Here is a 15,234-nt window from a genome sequence, read left to right as displayed (position 1 = left end):
TATTTTTTATGATTTCGAAAACTTTGTTTAATAAAATAAATTGAGATCTATCAAATAAGATCCATATTGAATATATAAAATATTATAGATTGCGAGATATAAACAATTTTTTGGGACGTCCAAAAAAGGAAACAGGCGGAACAAAGTGGGACGGAGGGAGTATAAGTTTATGCCTTAGAGATATATGCGTGCCGGCCCATACTGTGCAAGCTTGCTACTAGGTTATTTTTGTGTAGCATATGTATGGCGCGCAGTCAATAGCAAGACAGCGTCGGCCACCGGTTATGTGCTTTAATTTGACATTGCTATTATATGATGCAGTTGCTTGAAAAATACAGTAAAGAGGTTGAAGTGCTGAAGGAAGAAGTGAAGGACATGCTAATTGCAGTGAAGGGCAAACCAGCAGAAAAGATGGTTCTGATAGACGCACTGGAACGACTGGGCGTTTCCTACCTCTTTGAGAAAGAGATTGAGGAGCTCTTGGAACACATGTTTTCAAATTTCGAGGAATATAGTCGTGTTTTCGAGGACAATTTGTTCATGGTGTCGCTTCACTTTCGAGTATTCAGGCAACATGGCTATAGCCTGTCTTCCGGTAAGTATGCTAATCGAGAACTAAATCTGATAAAATGCTTCTTTTGTTGATATAAAAAATATCCGATATGGACCTTCGGATGCGTCTTACAAAGCGCTTTATAAGGAGTTATTTTGCAGCATCCCCGAATCCGGTTCCAACACGTTTGTGTCTAGGTCTGTGCTTATAGATCTGCATGTGCTCGTAACATTACTCGAGTTCAGGGGTTATCCCTAGACTCCTAACTGTGATACCTAAAAGGTGATTTTAGGATATTAAGGTAAATATACGCACTAGTATGCAAGTCACGTGACTTTGACAAGTTTCTCAACTTATATGGTAAGTTTTACACAATTTAAATTTGGCTACTTATCAAAAAATACTTAAATTTGGCAAATTGATTAGAGCTAATTCTCGTATGTACGAACTTATAAATAGCACACATTTAATTTAAGTCAAAAATCACTTTTCACCCGTCTTACATATATACGAAAAATCACTTTGTTATTTGCTTTGAAGTTTTAGTACTGTGAATTAAGTCACGGACTAGATCGATTTCATTTAAAACATGATCAATTGACTCTTGTTAAGCATGATAAAACTAAATGACTCTTAGGTAGAGTACTGAAAAAAAAAAAAAACCAAAATTTTTTTTTCGGACAAGATCATAATGTACAGAATTATTTGGCATTTTTTTTTGGATCCCTTCATTAATTCAAACCAAAACTTTCAACACTGCGTGTATGTAACTTTTGAAAATGTTACTGCTATCTTATTTTGGAAGTGGTCAAATTTCATATTAAAAAATTATATGCATTTTTAAATCAATTTTTATGATGACATTGTGAAAACTTAATTTCTCATGGTGTGGATGATCATGTGAATATTAATCAGGTGTGTTTGAAAAATTCAAAGACTGTAATGGTGAGTTCAAGGAAACCCTAAGCAAAGATGTGATGGGTATGTTAAGCCTTTATGAAGCAACTTATTTGAAGACACATGGAGAAGACATACTTGACCAGGCTTTGTGTTTCACGAAAGCTGGGCTCGAGTCCTTGAAACCCCATTTAAGCCCGAATTTGGCTAAACAAGTGGCCCACGCTCAGTACCAACCGGTCCAGAGGAGCATTCCAAGAGTCGAAGCTAGGCATTACATCTCTGTTTATGAAAATGATGCTTCTAGGAATGAGAAGCTGCTGAGGCTTGCAAAGATTGATTTCAATTTGTTACAGATGTTACACAAGAAAGAACTCTGCCACATCTCCGGGTAATAGAGTGTGTGGGTGTGGGCGCGTGCGTTTGTGTGTATATATTTGTGACTCGATCTTTTTTCTTGAGATAATCAACTGGGTTTTGAGGAGTAGCGAAGCATATTGAAAAAGAAAAACAGATAGGAGTTCAAACTCAGACACACAGTATAAAAAAGTTGTGTTTTTTTTGTAGCCATGTGAAAATACGTTGTTATGGAGTAGAAAATTGTAGCCATGTGAAAAAATAGTGCAAAAAATAGTGTTGTGATTCCGTTGTGCTATGGGTTTTTTTTTTCAAAGATCAGTAAAAAATAATAATTTTCTGTTCAAAAAAATAGATTAAAAAAAAGAAAAATTCATGTAATAGTAAATGTAATCTTCCAAGGCGTCTTGTTTCAAACTCAAACAACTTCGTTTAGCCAATTCATTACGTAAATTAAATTCAACATGTGATTTTAATTTGTATACTAATTAAGCGCTAACCATACGGGTTAAGCTCCCTTCCACACTCTTATCTTCCATATCTCTCACTACAAATTAACTCAATATGTTTTTGCACCATCCTGGACCTACAAAGAAGATCCAAAGCATTCATCATTTTGTAGGTCTCCGCATTAAGAAATATAAGTGTAGCAGGCCGAGCAGAATGGCTCGTTCCATTCCGAGCGTGATCTAGTAACCGTGGCCGAAGGTCAGCAACCGTGGCCGAGGATCCCTGATGCCGAGGGTTCCTCTAATTACGTCTTCTTTTATACTCCATTCCCTATACCTGCTCGGGAAGGAGGATACGATCGTTTCGATAGCCGCCGAAGGTCCCAGAACATGCTCGGTGCCGAGCATGGCTTGGCCGACGGTCCAGCTCATCCGCGTCAGAACAGCATCCATGGCTATGATGATGGTCGTGACGTCATCCGAACGGTTATGAGAACAATGATGGTGGCACGTGAAGGTGCCAGCTCATCATGAAAACGGTTGCAAAACCCTAAACGTGATGCAACAGTGACATCAGCCGACGCGTGTCGAGCGTTGGTGCAATCTTGGAGACCAAGCGAAGGGTTTCCTATAAATATCCCATTATGCCTTCTTGGATGAGGTACGCAAAAACAAAACCCTAGCTCCCAATCTCTAATTCTTCCTGGCAAGAAAACTGACTCTCGCACCGGAGGGCCATCCCGGAGAAGCCTCCGGTGTGGTCTCTTAGTCGTGCTCCGTTTTGCAGGATTCTGAGCAAAGGAGATAAAAGCTATCCCCAAACCACCATTCAAAAAGGACGAACCACCCAAAATGGAGCCCCACAATTTGGTGAACCTGACGTGAATCGAACACGCAACCTTCTGATTCAGTGGCACTCCCGTTTGGCCTCTTGGACGGATTACCCTCCCTGTTGTTACAGGCTCGGTTGCTTCTAATTTAGAGTTTGTCGTTGTGGACGCCCCGAGCCCATACAACGCGATCCTCGGCCGAAATTGGCTTCATTCAATAAAAGCCGTCGCCTCAACCTACCACCAGGTGGTCAGGTACATCGGCGCCAACGGCAGACAAGAAGACCTATTTGGAGATCAATTACAAGCCAGACAGTGTTACGTCTCGGCCATTGGAAAGTCATCATGCACCAGAAGAGTACATTGGGTTGAAGTCCCTGACAAACCAGTTCTTGAAGACGTCGGATCTCTTCCTGAAGAGAAATCAGTTGAGGATCTTACCAAATTCCCTCTTAACGAAGATGCATCACGTTATTTCATGCTCGGCGCTGGTCTATCCCAAGCCGAGAGTGAAGAAACCTTGCAGTTCCTAAAAAGTAACATCGAAGTTTTTGCATGGACCCCGTACGAAATGCCAGGCATTGACCCAAAGCTTATCCAGCACTCCCTCAAAGTTTCAAAATCAGCAAAACCTGTAATTCAGAAGCCTCGGCGGTCAGCCAGCATTCACGCCGACGCAGTTAATGAGGAAGTCGGCAAACTCCTCGAGGCGGGCGCCATCAAAGAAGTACAATACCCCACTTGGCTCGCAAACCCTGTGGTGGTGAAAAAGAAGAATGGAAAATGGAGAGTTTGCGTGGACTACACCAACTTGAATGATGCTTGTCCGAAAGACTGCCTTCCCCTTCCAAAAATTGATCAACTGGTAGATGCAACGGCGGGTCACGCTCGGCTGAGTTTCTTGGATGCTTACCGAGGCTACCACCAGATAGCCATGGATCCCGACGATATGGAAAAGACGGCATTCATCACACCCAGGGGCCTCTTCTGCTACCTAGTTATGCCGTTCGGCCTTAAGAATGCTGGTGCCACATTCCAAAGAATGGTATACTTGTTGTTCGGAATTCTCATCGGAGAAATCATGGAAGCTTATATCGACGATATGGTGGTGAAAAGTCTCAAGGCTGAGAATCACCTCTCTCATCTTGCCGAAGTCTTTGCAATCTTGAAAAAGCACAAGCTACGGCTTAACGCCGACAAATGCGCCTTCGGAGTTAGCTCAGGGAAGTTCCTCGGCTACTTGGTTACTCGGCGGGGTATCGAGGCAGATCCGAACCAGATCTTAGCTATTCCGCAATTAAAACAACCATCCACTCCTCGGGAAATTCAGAAGCTCACTGGGATGGCTGCGGCTCTCAACAGGTTTATCAGCCGCTCGTCGGATAAGTGCCATGTCTTCTTTCAAACGCTTAAGAAGCAAAGCCGACGAAGTTTCAAGTGGACGGAAGATTGTGATGCAGCCCTTGCCGAGCTGAAATCTTATCTCAGTTCGGCCCCTCTTCTTGTCAAACCGGTAGCCTTCGAAACTCTTCATCTCTATCTAGCTGTCTCTCCACACGCTGTGAGCTCGGCACTTGTCCGAAGGGAAGGCCTTGAGGACCAACCAATCTACTTTTCTAGCCGAACCTTGCTCCCGGCACAAACTAGATATCTGCCATTGGAGAAGCTTCTTCTAGCATTGGTTACAGCAGCTCGGAAATTGCTCCCTTATTTTCAAGAGCACCCCATCATAGTTCTCACGGAGTTTCCACTTAAGAACCTCTTGAGGAAGGCTGATCTATCTAGCAGAGTATCTCAATGGGCGGTCGAATTAGCAAATTTTGATATCCACTTTGAGCCTCAAACTGCAATCAAGGCACAAGTATTGGCAGACTTTATTGCTGAATTCACCCCTGGAAGCCCGGACGAGGACACACTGGTAAAGCCTAATTACGGGATGCTGGAACAACAAGAGGCTCGGAAAGTTTGGAACTTATTTAGCGGAGACGTTTGGAAGTTGCACGTTGACGGGGCATCAAACAGCAACGGCTCGGGCGCAGGGGTCGTTCTTGTAAACCCTTGTGGCGTCCTTCATGAAAGTGCTATCACAATCAACTTCCAAGCTACAAACAACGAAGCCGAATATGAAGCTCTGCTTGCTGGTCTCCGAGCCGCGGCAAGTTTACAAGTGGAAGATCTACAAGTATTCTGCGACTCTCAGCTGATCGTCAATCAAATAACAGGTGATTATGAAGCTCGGGACCCAAGAATGATTAAGTATCAAGCTACCGCTCTAGAGCTAATCCGAGGGTTCAAAGGATTCCAAATCGAACAGATCAACAGAGAGAACAACGCTCATGCCGATGCTCTTGCTAGTTTGGCCTCGGGAAGCAAAGCATCTGAATACCGACATATCAGCCTCGGCGAGATCCACGAGCCGAGCTTTGAAGTATCGGAAGAAGTATACAACATTTCCCTCGGCCCAAGTTGGATGGATGAAATCATCTCATTTCTCAAAGATGATACTCTTCCCTCTGACAAAAAGGAGGCCCACCGTGTACGCAGCAAAGCAGCCTACTACTGGATCTCTGAGCTCGGCCAACTCTACAGAAAAAGCTTCACTGGGCCATACCTTCGGGTAGTTCACCCAACCGAGGTCCCGATTATTTTAACCGAGCTCCACTCTGGCAGCTGCGGTTGTCACTCTGGCGGCCGTTCCCTATGTCAAAGAGCTCTAAGTCAAGGATACTTTTGGAAAGGAATGAAGAAGGATTGTGAAGAAGTGGTCAGAAGGTGCAAGCCTTGCCAACTTTTCTCCCCCATACCAAGGCAGCCCGCTCAGTCTCTCAAACCTATCACTAGTCCATGGCCCTTTGCTCAGTGGGGCTTGGATATAGTAGGCAAACTTCCAACTGCTCCTGGGGGCTTCAAGTTCTTGATCACTGCAACGGATTACTTCTCCAAATGGGTGGAAGCCGAACCGTTAGTCACAACTACTGAAACTGACGTTCGGCGATTCGTTTGGAGGAACATTGTCACAAGGTTCGGCGTGCCTTATGCTAGTGTATCGGATAACGGCTCACAATTCGTCGGCAAGGAATTAACTGGACTCTGTGCTGAATTTGGAATTAGATTCTTCAATTCAACCCCATCCTACCCCCAGGGCAACGGCCAGGCCGAAGCCACTAACAAGACTGTTTGCGCTGGCATCAAACGTCGGCTGGAATCTAAACGAGGAAAATGGGCCGAAGAACTTCCTAGGGTCCTCTGGGCCTACCGCTCCACCCCCAGACGCTCTACCGGCCAAACTCCCTTTGCAATGGCCTTCGGCATGGAGGCTGTCATACCACTGGAATCGAAGTTCCCGACCCTGCGCACCGAAACTTTTGATCTAGAATCTAACAATGATGCCGTGGCAACCGAGCTAATCTTAGCCGAAGAAAAGCGAGACGATGCTCAGCTCAAGTTAGCCAACTACCAGCAAGAAGTTGCTCGGGGCTACAATCGAAGCGTAAGGCTTAAAAAGTTCAGAACCGATGACTGGGTCTGGAGGAAGGTTGTCCGAGCCAATCAAAAGACAAAATTCAAACCAAATTGGGAAGGACCCTACAGGGTGATTAAAGAGGTCGGCAATGGCTCGTACAAGTTAGAAGACAAAGAAGGAAGAGAAATTGAAAATCCCTGGAATGCTCTGAACCTCAGGAAGGCCTATCTTTGAACTCTCTCGTCGGCGCACTCTATCACACCACCTATCAAGTCTATTACTTTTCTCTTACCAAAGTGCTGTACTTGTCTTGGCAATCTTTTTAATGAAAAGTATCTCCTACTTCTGAAGCATCAGTGCTCTCTATATTTGATTACAATGATTCAAAGTATCAATCAGTATAAGCTCGGAATTCTAAACAGTTACAGCTACGTTCGGATTTCTTTACTGCAAACACGATTATGGCTCGGACAATTTGATTTCCAGTCACAACTCGATCAAACAAATTGGTTCGGCAATGTCCACCCTTAGAACATTTACTTGACAAATTGACTTGGTACAAGGCTGGCATTTTGAGCCGAACCTTATACCAGCATTGGGGTCGTTTCGAGTAAATCATAAACAACTCTAGCAAATTAGAGTCCAAACAGAAAGCAATAAGATAAACTTGAAAGTTTATCCTCAGTACGGCTATGTTCATAATTCGACTTGAACTAAAATGGCCACATCAAACAATTACTCTACCTATTACCTTGGCATAAGACTGGCATTTTGAGCCGAGCCTTACACCAAAGTAGGGGCTACCATAAGTAACTATCAAAACTTTCAAAGCAAGCCAAGGTTGCTTAACCTACGGCAGTCAAAATCAGAAAATATTTCTAAGGCATAAAGAAATATTCAGTGCAATAACACAAACTTAAAATTCAGAACCTCCTACCAAGAGGGCTCGGCTTGGTAAAACGTTCGATGCCGATCCCTATTAAACTATTACACCTGGCATGGCAAAATCCCAAATGTTCGGTGCCATCCAGTCTAAAAGCAAAATTCAAAATACTCTGAAACAAAATAAAAGCCTAAGGGAAATCCTAAACAGGGGTATCTTGAGCAGCCTTGTCTTGAGCCTCGGCATGGCTCTCATCTCCTCCAGCCTTCTCCTTCGGACTTGCCACAACTGCTTCGGCCATCTCTTCATCGTCATCTTCGGGAGGCAAGGGTTGGCACTCTTCCTCAGTATAAGGAAGGTCAAGATCGGGCACGATCGGCTCCGGCAGCTGCTTAAGGAAGCCAGACTCGGGCTGAATTGCCATGACACCAGCCATTGCGTCGGCACCAGCAGCATATCCAAGCCTGAAGAAGTCAGGCAAACGAGCTTCAAGCTCGTCGTTGACCATCTTGTGAGCAATTTGGGTATACTCCAGCGCGGCTCGGTTTATTCCAGCCTCATAGCCTTTGGCGTCAGCAGCCCTGAGCTTCTCTTTCTCTTCTGCCCTCATCTTCTCGGCATCAGCCTCGGCAACAGCCTTAGCGTCGGCCAGCTGCTTCTTCAGGCGCTCCAGCTCTACCTCCGCATCTTTTGCCTGCTGATCCGAGATCCTCCATTTGGTTCGGTAGGAATCTCGGTCAGACCTGTACCGTTCACGCTCGGCGGAGACCTTGTTGGCCTTGTCATAGGCTTTCAAGGCAGCCTGTCCAGCCTGTCAGAACATGGGAGCAAAAGATTACCACAAGGCGAGTACAAAGCAAAAAAAAAAATCACAAGTACAAAAACTAAGCAAAAAGTAAGCACAAGTGATACCTGCACAAGATGCGAGCACATTTCCCCGAGCCCTGGGATCAGGTCGGTTGGAACTTGATCATAATCCCTCGGCAGGGCCAGCCCCCTCAGAAGCGTGATGGCAAGGTTCGGCTCTTCTTTGACTGAGTCATTCTGAAGAAGAACCCTGCCATCAGCCATCGTGTATGAAGGGCTGAATTGTCGAAGGACGGCGGCCTCGGTTACCGGATCGGTAAGATCAATGTGGGTTTCAACCAAATTCCCCTGATCCTTTGTTAAAGGGGCTTGAAGAGTGTCAAGAGGCACGGGTTGTGAGATGGTCGGCAGAACGACGTCCTCTGACGTTTTCTGTCTCTTCTCCCTCTGGCTTTGCTGCTCGAAAGAGCTTCGGCTTCGGCCAGGATTAGCCGTCTTCGTTGGAATCACCGGCCTTGGAATGTTCCTTCTTGACATATCTTCGAAAGAGGGCTGGGGAAGTTCGGCAGAGTCAAACGGAGTAAGCCACTCCTCTGCTGTAAATCCGATCCTCGGCAATCTCACCCCTCCTTGCTGCCTCTTCTTTCGGAGTCCAACAGAAAGAGAATCTCCTCCCTTCTTTTGAACAGCCTCGGCAGCGGGAGCACTGGATGTCTTCTTCTTGCTCTGAGCTACCTCTTTTCCTTTCTCCTTCCTCCTCAGCACACCTTTATAGGAGGGTCGGTAATCAAGAAGGGTCGGAGCGTGACGGCAAACCTGGGCAAGCAACGTCTCGGTCTCCTTCTCCCGAGAGTTGGTGTTGAGTACCTTGGAAATAGGGCCGAGCTCTGCAAAAAACGTAGCAATTCAAGAAATACCCAAAGCAGAAGAGAAGAGAAAGTAAAGCGTAACAGATAACTTAAGCACGTTCGGTCAAATTACCTCTTGTATCAGCCACTTTTGGAACGGCGAACCGACGAAGACCGTCGCCGAACTCAAAATTTCCATGCACTTCAAGATAAAAGTCAGCCCACTTGTCAGTGTCCGAAAGACCGTCTATCAGTGGCTGCTTTTTGGGACGCGTTGACAAATATCGACGGCCTGATTTCCCGTGTCTAGACATAGTATATGTGTAAAAAAGGTCCGTCGGCGTAAAGTCCAAATCTTGACTCTCGATCAAGGCAATTACCGACATGATGATTCGGTAACTATTGATCGCGAGTTGATGGGGGGCTAAACTGAATTTCCAAAGAATTTCCCTAAGGAAGGGGTGAATGGGGAACCGAAGCCCGGCCTCACAAATGGCCATTAAAGGCACGGTTATATGTTCGGGACGGTGATCCCTATGGTCTTTTATGTCTGTGCTTCTGACTCTATGAATCAGAACATCCTCGGGAATGTTGTATTTCGTTCGGAAGGCTGCATACTCTCCAGGGCTGCCGCTGAAATAATGAGCATAGGGACATAGCAAGCCCTTGTCGAAAAGGTCGGCATCGCTTACAACCGATGTCGAAGCTTCGGCTCCTGACATAAGCCTTGACTTGGCTTCTTGACCCACTTGTGGCTCGGTTTCGGATTGGGTTTCTGGAGAGAAGCTTATCTCGGGCTCCGTAAGGAAGTCGTCGGCAGCGTACTCATAATTTCGCTCGGCGTTGGAATCGTCGGACACAGGAGAAGTTGCCGACATCCTTGTTGAAGAAGATACTACCGCTCGGCTATTCCTCAACCTACGCCACTCAATGAGTTCGCTGAGGAACTGACGATCGGATTCGGTTTCCGAGCAACCCGAGTCTGAAGACACGTCGATGACCTCGTGAGCCAGACCTAGGAAAAGAACAAAGGGGAGTTAAGCTATTGAAATATGCGTCGGCAAATGAAGCCGTTTGGAAGTTCGGTTCATCTTATCGGCTCACGAGTCATATTCTGATCTATACTGGGCTCGGTACTCCTACAAAGACTCCCTACGTTCGGCAAAATAAGAGGGTTGGGGAACGTTCGGTAATTTACCCCAACAAATAAATCGTTCGGCTGAGCCCCAGATGTCCTATGGGGGCTCGGAAGAACAGGATGAGTTCAGGGATGAACATCATCGTTCTCCCCAGAAATCTACTATTCACTAAGTACAAAAAACCCCAGAGTCATCCCAAAAACCCAGAAAATAAGCATGGAAAGCAAGAGAAAGAGTAAAACGATAAGAATCGATAACATACCTGGAGATTTCAGTTGATTTGGGGCTTGAAGTTGAGGATTTGGATTCAAGCTGAGCTCTGGAACGGAAATGAAGAGAGAGAAGGTCCAAGCGCTAGAGAGAGAAAGTGTAGAAGAACTTTCTCTCTCCTCCCTCACCGGTATTTATAGGCAGAGCAGGCCTTTTCGAATTTCCCGCCCATCATTTCACCGCCGAACCCCTCGCCAACCTCTATGTGACACGTGGCGACTGAAGCCCCAGCCCATGCCAGCCGTCTCCTCGTCTGCCTAGATGTCCTTTCAACTGACACACCCGTTCGAATACTCGACAGCTGTTACCCAATGTGGGGCTCGGATTCTTCTGCCGAAGGTTCAAGCTCGGCCAAGTTTTGAATCAACCCATACCGAGTGAAAAGCTTCGGCATAGGTTGAGGGGCTATTGTAGCAGGCCGAGCAGAATGGCTCGTTCCATTCCGAGCGTGATCTAGTAACCGTGGCCGAAGGTCAGCAACCGTGGCCGAGGATCCCTGATGCCGAGGGTTCCTCTAATTACGTCTTCTTTTATACTCCATTCCCTATACCTGCTCGGGAAGGAGGATACGATCGTTTCGATAGCCGCCGAAGGTCCCAGAACATGCTCGGTGCCGAGCATGGCTTGGCCGACGGTCCAGCTCATCCGCGTCAGAACAGCATCCATGGCTATGATGATGGTCGTGACGTCATCCGAACGGTTATGAGAACAATGATGGTGGCACGTGAAGGTGCCAGCTCATCATGAAAACGGTTGCAAAACCCTAAACGTGATGCAACAGTGACATCAGCCGACGCGTGTCGAGCGTTGGTGCAATCTTGGAGACCAAGCGAAGGGTTTCCTATAAATATCCCATTATGCCTTCTTGGATGAGGTACGCAAAAACAAAACCCTAGCTCCCAATCTCTAATTCTTCCTGGCAAGAAAACTGACTCTCGCACCGGAGGGCCATCCCGGAGAAGCCTCCGGTGTGGTCTCTTAGTCGTGCTCCGTTTTGCAGGATTCTGAGCAAAGGAGATAAAAGCTATCCCCAAACCACCATTCAAAAAGGACGAACCACCCAAAATGGAGCCCCACAATAAGCGCATGTAAAATCAGCTTGATTCGAAATCAAAAGTCGTCAAAAGATTGATCTCGGATTGAGCGCGGGGCGTACACTGCCCTTTTATCATTGGGCTAGGCCACCACCTCAAGCTTAAACCCTTACTTAGAGCCGGTCCTGAGCTAAAACTTACGTTGCGACCGCTTAGGCTTTTAAAAAAATTCTGAATTATAAGGGTCCTTCATACTTTTTTATTCCTTATTATGGTCCAATAAAAGATGTACATTTTTAATTTTCGCTTTAAACCCCCGAAACGTCAAGGCCAGCTCTGTCCTTACTCATGTTTATCTTACTTGTTGCATGTTTGTGTGTACATAATATATAGGTGGTGGAAAGACCTGGATCTAGTTTCGGAAGCTCCTTACGTGAGGGATAGAGCGGTGGAATGCTTTTTCACTTCTGCATCAGCTTATTTCGAGCCACAATACTCTCTTGCTCGTTTGATTCTCACCAAGGCCACTTTAATCATATCAATTCTGGATGACACCTACGATGCTTATGGTACCTATGAAGAACTCAAACTTTTCACCAACGCGGTGCACAGGTATATATTTATTTACACGTGTATTTTTTGGTCGGCCAAGAAATTTTCAAAACAGCGGTCCCAATAAAAAGAACATGGCGGCGGGGATCCCTGTGGGGCAAGTCTCAGTCGTCCGTGAGTATTTTCAACGATTCAGATTTAAATGAATTCTTCTCCGAAAAAGTTTCATTTGAATCCGGACTAATGAAAACACTTACCAACGACTGTGATACGCACTACACGCCCTATAGTGCACCTTGCACTACAGGATTTCCGGAATCCAAATTCTCAAATGTTTACACCAGCGATGTAAGTAGTTTAATCTCATACTGTATTTAATTTAAAGAATATATTTGTGTAACATCAAGTGCTAATGCACAGGTGGGACATAAATGCCATGGATCAACTCCCAAAGTACATGAAGTCAGTGTACAAAGCTCTCCTAAACCTCCATGATGAAATTGAGAGGGAGATGGCAAAGCACGAAAGAACCTATGCCGTTCATTACTTAAAAGAGGCGGTATGGCGCCCCTACTTTCTTTTTGTTTTACGTTTTTTCATCATTTTCTTTTGTTTTTCACCAGGGAAAAAAAAAAAAAACAGAACACTTTTCAAGAACTTAATTTAAACAAAATATTACGCAAAAAATGACATTTGCAATTTTGTTGTTAACTGGCAACTTGATAGTGGACAGACATTTTGAGGTTAACTCTCCTACCTCAGGTGGCAACGCCTTTATATCAGAACTTCGGAGTCTAAGTACTTGAAGCTTATTCTTGAGATACTTGAGTATAGCTATATCTTCCAACTTGCAGTCAATCAGGCATAACATCCGAAGTTCCGTCAATTTTCCAAGTGAAGATGGCAGTGGCAACATGGTTACGTTGTTCAACTCCAAAACCATAAGTTTCTCTATCCCTCTAAAAAACCTGTCCGGAATTTTAACACTGAGTTTGCTCTGAATGTTACTGCTGCTACATTCCAGCATTAAAGTGTGGAGTTCCGGACATACCAACTCATCAGGAAGCTCGCTAATAATGAGATTGCCAAGTATTTCTCGTAAGTCCCCGTCTCCGGCCACTCTTCGACACCATGTTTGACTAGAAATGCTTTCTCTTCTTTTGCTATTAAAATAGCAACGTCTCGCACGATATCATGCATTTTCACAAAATCATCGTTTTTGCCATCTAAAAGCAAACAACTAGTTTTGAGGGTATTAACCACTGAACGTACAATAACTCTTGCTTTTTCCAATGTCGTCGGTTCTTGACAAAGGAACCTCCTCGCCCAGCAGTTACTTGCCAACTCCTCAATTGGAACCTGGGCATCTTCAGGGAACAAACAGCAGAGCAAGAAGCACGATTTTGCATCCGTGGATTCTAAGTAATCATAACTCAACCTTAAAGACTTAAACAAATTCGGGTCAATATCCTCTATGGCGTTTAGCATGGACTTATGAAGTTTATCTAGTGAACTCGTCCAGTCATCCATGCTCTTGTCTTTCAATGCAGTTGCAACTGGCAAGCCCCGACACTCTTTACAAACCGCGTACGCTACGTCATGAAGTTGATCATTGGAGTCGCCACTATTTCCCATCTTCTTCTTAAATAGGTTCCACGCCTCTTCCTCTGACAACACTTCGATTGGGAAATCTTTATGAACGTCCATATCTTTGAAGACACGTTGGTTTCGTGATGTTAGAACAACTTTGCAACCTCTGTTTCCATCTGTGATAGGGATACCTATTTCCCAATATTATGCTTTTATACACATAGCCAAACTGTTAAGTTTAGTAAATACTGTAGTGATTTGTTATGATTAACATGTTACAATAGCAATGTATTCGAACAAACTAGCCACTGACTTCTTCTTCTTCTTCGTTTTGGGTTTTTTTTTCCTCTGTCTTGGTCGAACCAGTTCAAAGAAATAATAAGCTGCTACAGAAGGGAGATGGAGTTGTTAAAGAAAGGACATGTACAATCGTTCGATGAGTATTTGATCGATGCATTAATAACCGTCGCAATTCCATTGCTCACAACGGCATCGTTCTTAGGCATGACAGAGATTGCTACCACAGATGCATTCCAATGGTTACAAACTAAACCTAGATCCTTAACGGCTCTCTCTACCTTATGCCGACTCCTCAATGACATACAAACCTCCAAGGTACATACATATAGTTATGCACACACTTGTTCATATCATTTATTTAGCAATTTTATTTTACTTTTTCTCTAATTTTTCTTAACACAATTGAAGGCTGAAGAATTGAAGGTGCACCACATGGCTACAGGAGTTGAGTGCTACATGAAGCAGCATGGTGTTTCAAAGTCGGAGGCCGTCGATGAGTTTTACGAAAGAATTGAGAATGCATGGAAGGATATCAATGAAGAGATGATGATGATGAGGCCAGCCGCGATATCCAACGATCTCCTCATGCGGATTCTCAACTATGCGCGCCTTCACGATGTGGGTTACAAGAACGACGATGGGTATACTCAAGCAGAATGTGTCAAAGACCATGTTATCGCACTGTTCGTCGATCCCATCCCCGTGTGATCATCGTTCAATTTCAATAATTCGGTGCATGATTTCTAAGTTATACTAGTAACTAATTATATAAGCAAATCGAGGGATTTCAACTTTTATCCATGGGAAACTATAATGCTCCCGGGTTCGAACACTAACACTTTCACTTTCACGCGACGTCGGATAAAGTATTGTGTTTGAGGAGGAAGAGGATTGTGTCATGCATTAGTTCAATTCGCGTCCTCATTTAGGAATGGTTGTGATCTTAATTCGTCATAATTTAGATAGTAGTATCTGGTGTGTCTATCTTTATAGGACAGTGTTCTGTCGATGCTGTTGTATTTGATGTTTGACACCTCCGGTGCGGCGGCGAATCTATCTTGAAGGCACTGTCTTATACACATGCGTGTCTCGGTTTGCGATTCCCTTTCCATTTACAGTTTCTGTCATCGTTGTTCCTTACAGTTTCTGTAACCGCTGGTTTTTCCGGCGTTTGATTCTATCAATGAACCGGCGTTTTTCCAGTTTCTGTCATCGTTGTTCCTTACAGTTTCTGTAACCATTACTGTTTTTACTTAGAATTT

At 44.7% G+C, this 15,234-nt stretch overlaps 1 protein-coding gene across 1 annotated transcript; it reads left to right on the top strand.

Annotated features, from left to right (window-relative positions):
- The first annotated feature begins 240 nt into the window (after window positions 1-240).
- LOC131312077 (valerianol synthase TPS8-like) lies at window positions 241-15,131 on the top strand. The gene is made up of 6 exons (XM_058339810.1): window positions 241-595; window positions 1,469-1,841; window positions 11,924-12,142; window positions 12,503-12,641; window positions 14,039-14,287; window positions 14,381-15,131. The coding sequence occupies exons 1-6, from the start codon at window positions 313-315 to the stop codon at window positions 14,678-14,680; spliced, it is 1,563 nt and encodes a 520-aa protein (XP_058195793.1). The 5' UTR covers window positions 241-312; the 3' UTR covers window positions 14,681-15,131.
- The last annotated feature ends 103 nt before the right edge of the window (window positions 15,132-15,234 follow it).

This window comes from Rhododendron vialii, chromosome 12a (genome assembly GCF_030253575.1).
Source record: "Rhododendron vialii isolate Sample 1 chromosome 12a, ASM3025357v1".
NCBI classification, from domain to species: Eukaryota; Viridiplantae; Streptophyta; class Magnoliopsida; order Ericales; family Ericaceae; genus Rhododendron; species Rhododendron vialii.
The sequence above is the reverse complement of the archived record's forward strand: the minus strand, read 5'-3'. Positions and strand labels throughout refer to the sequence as shown.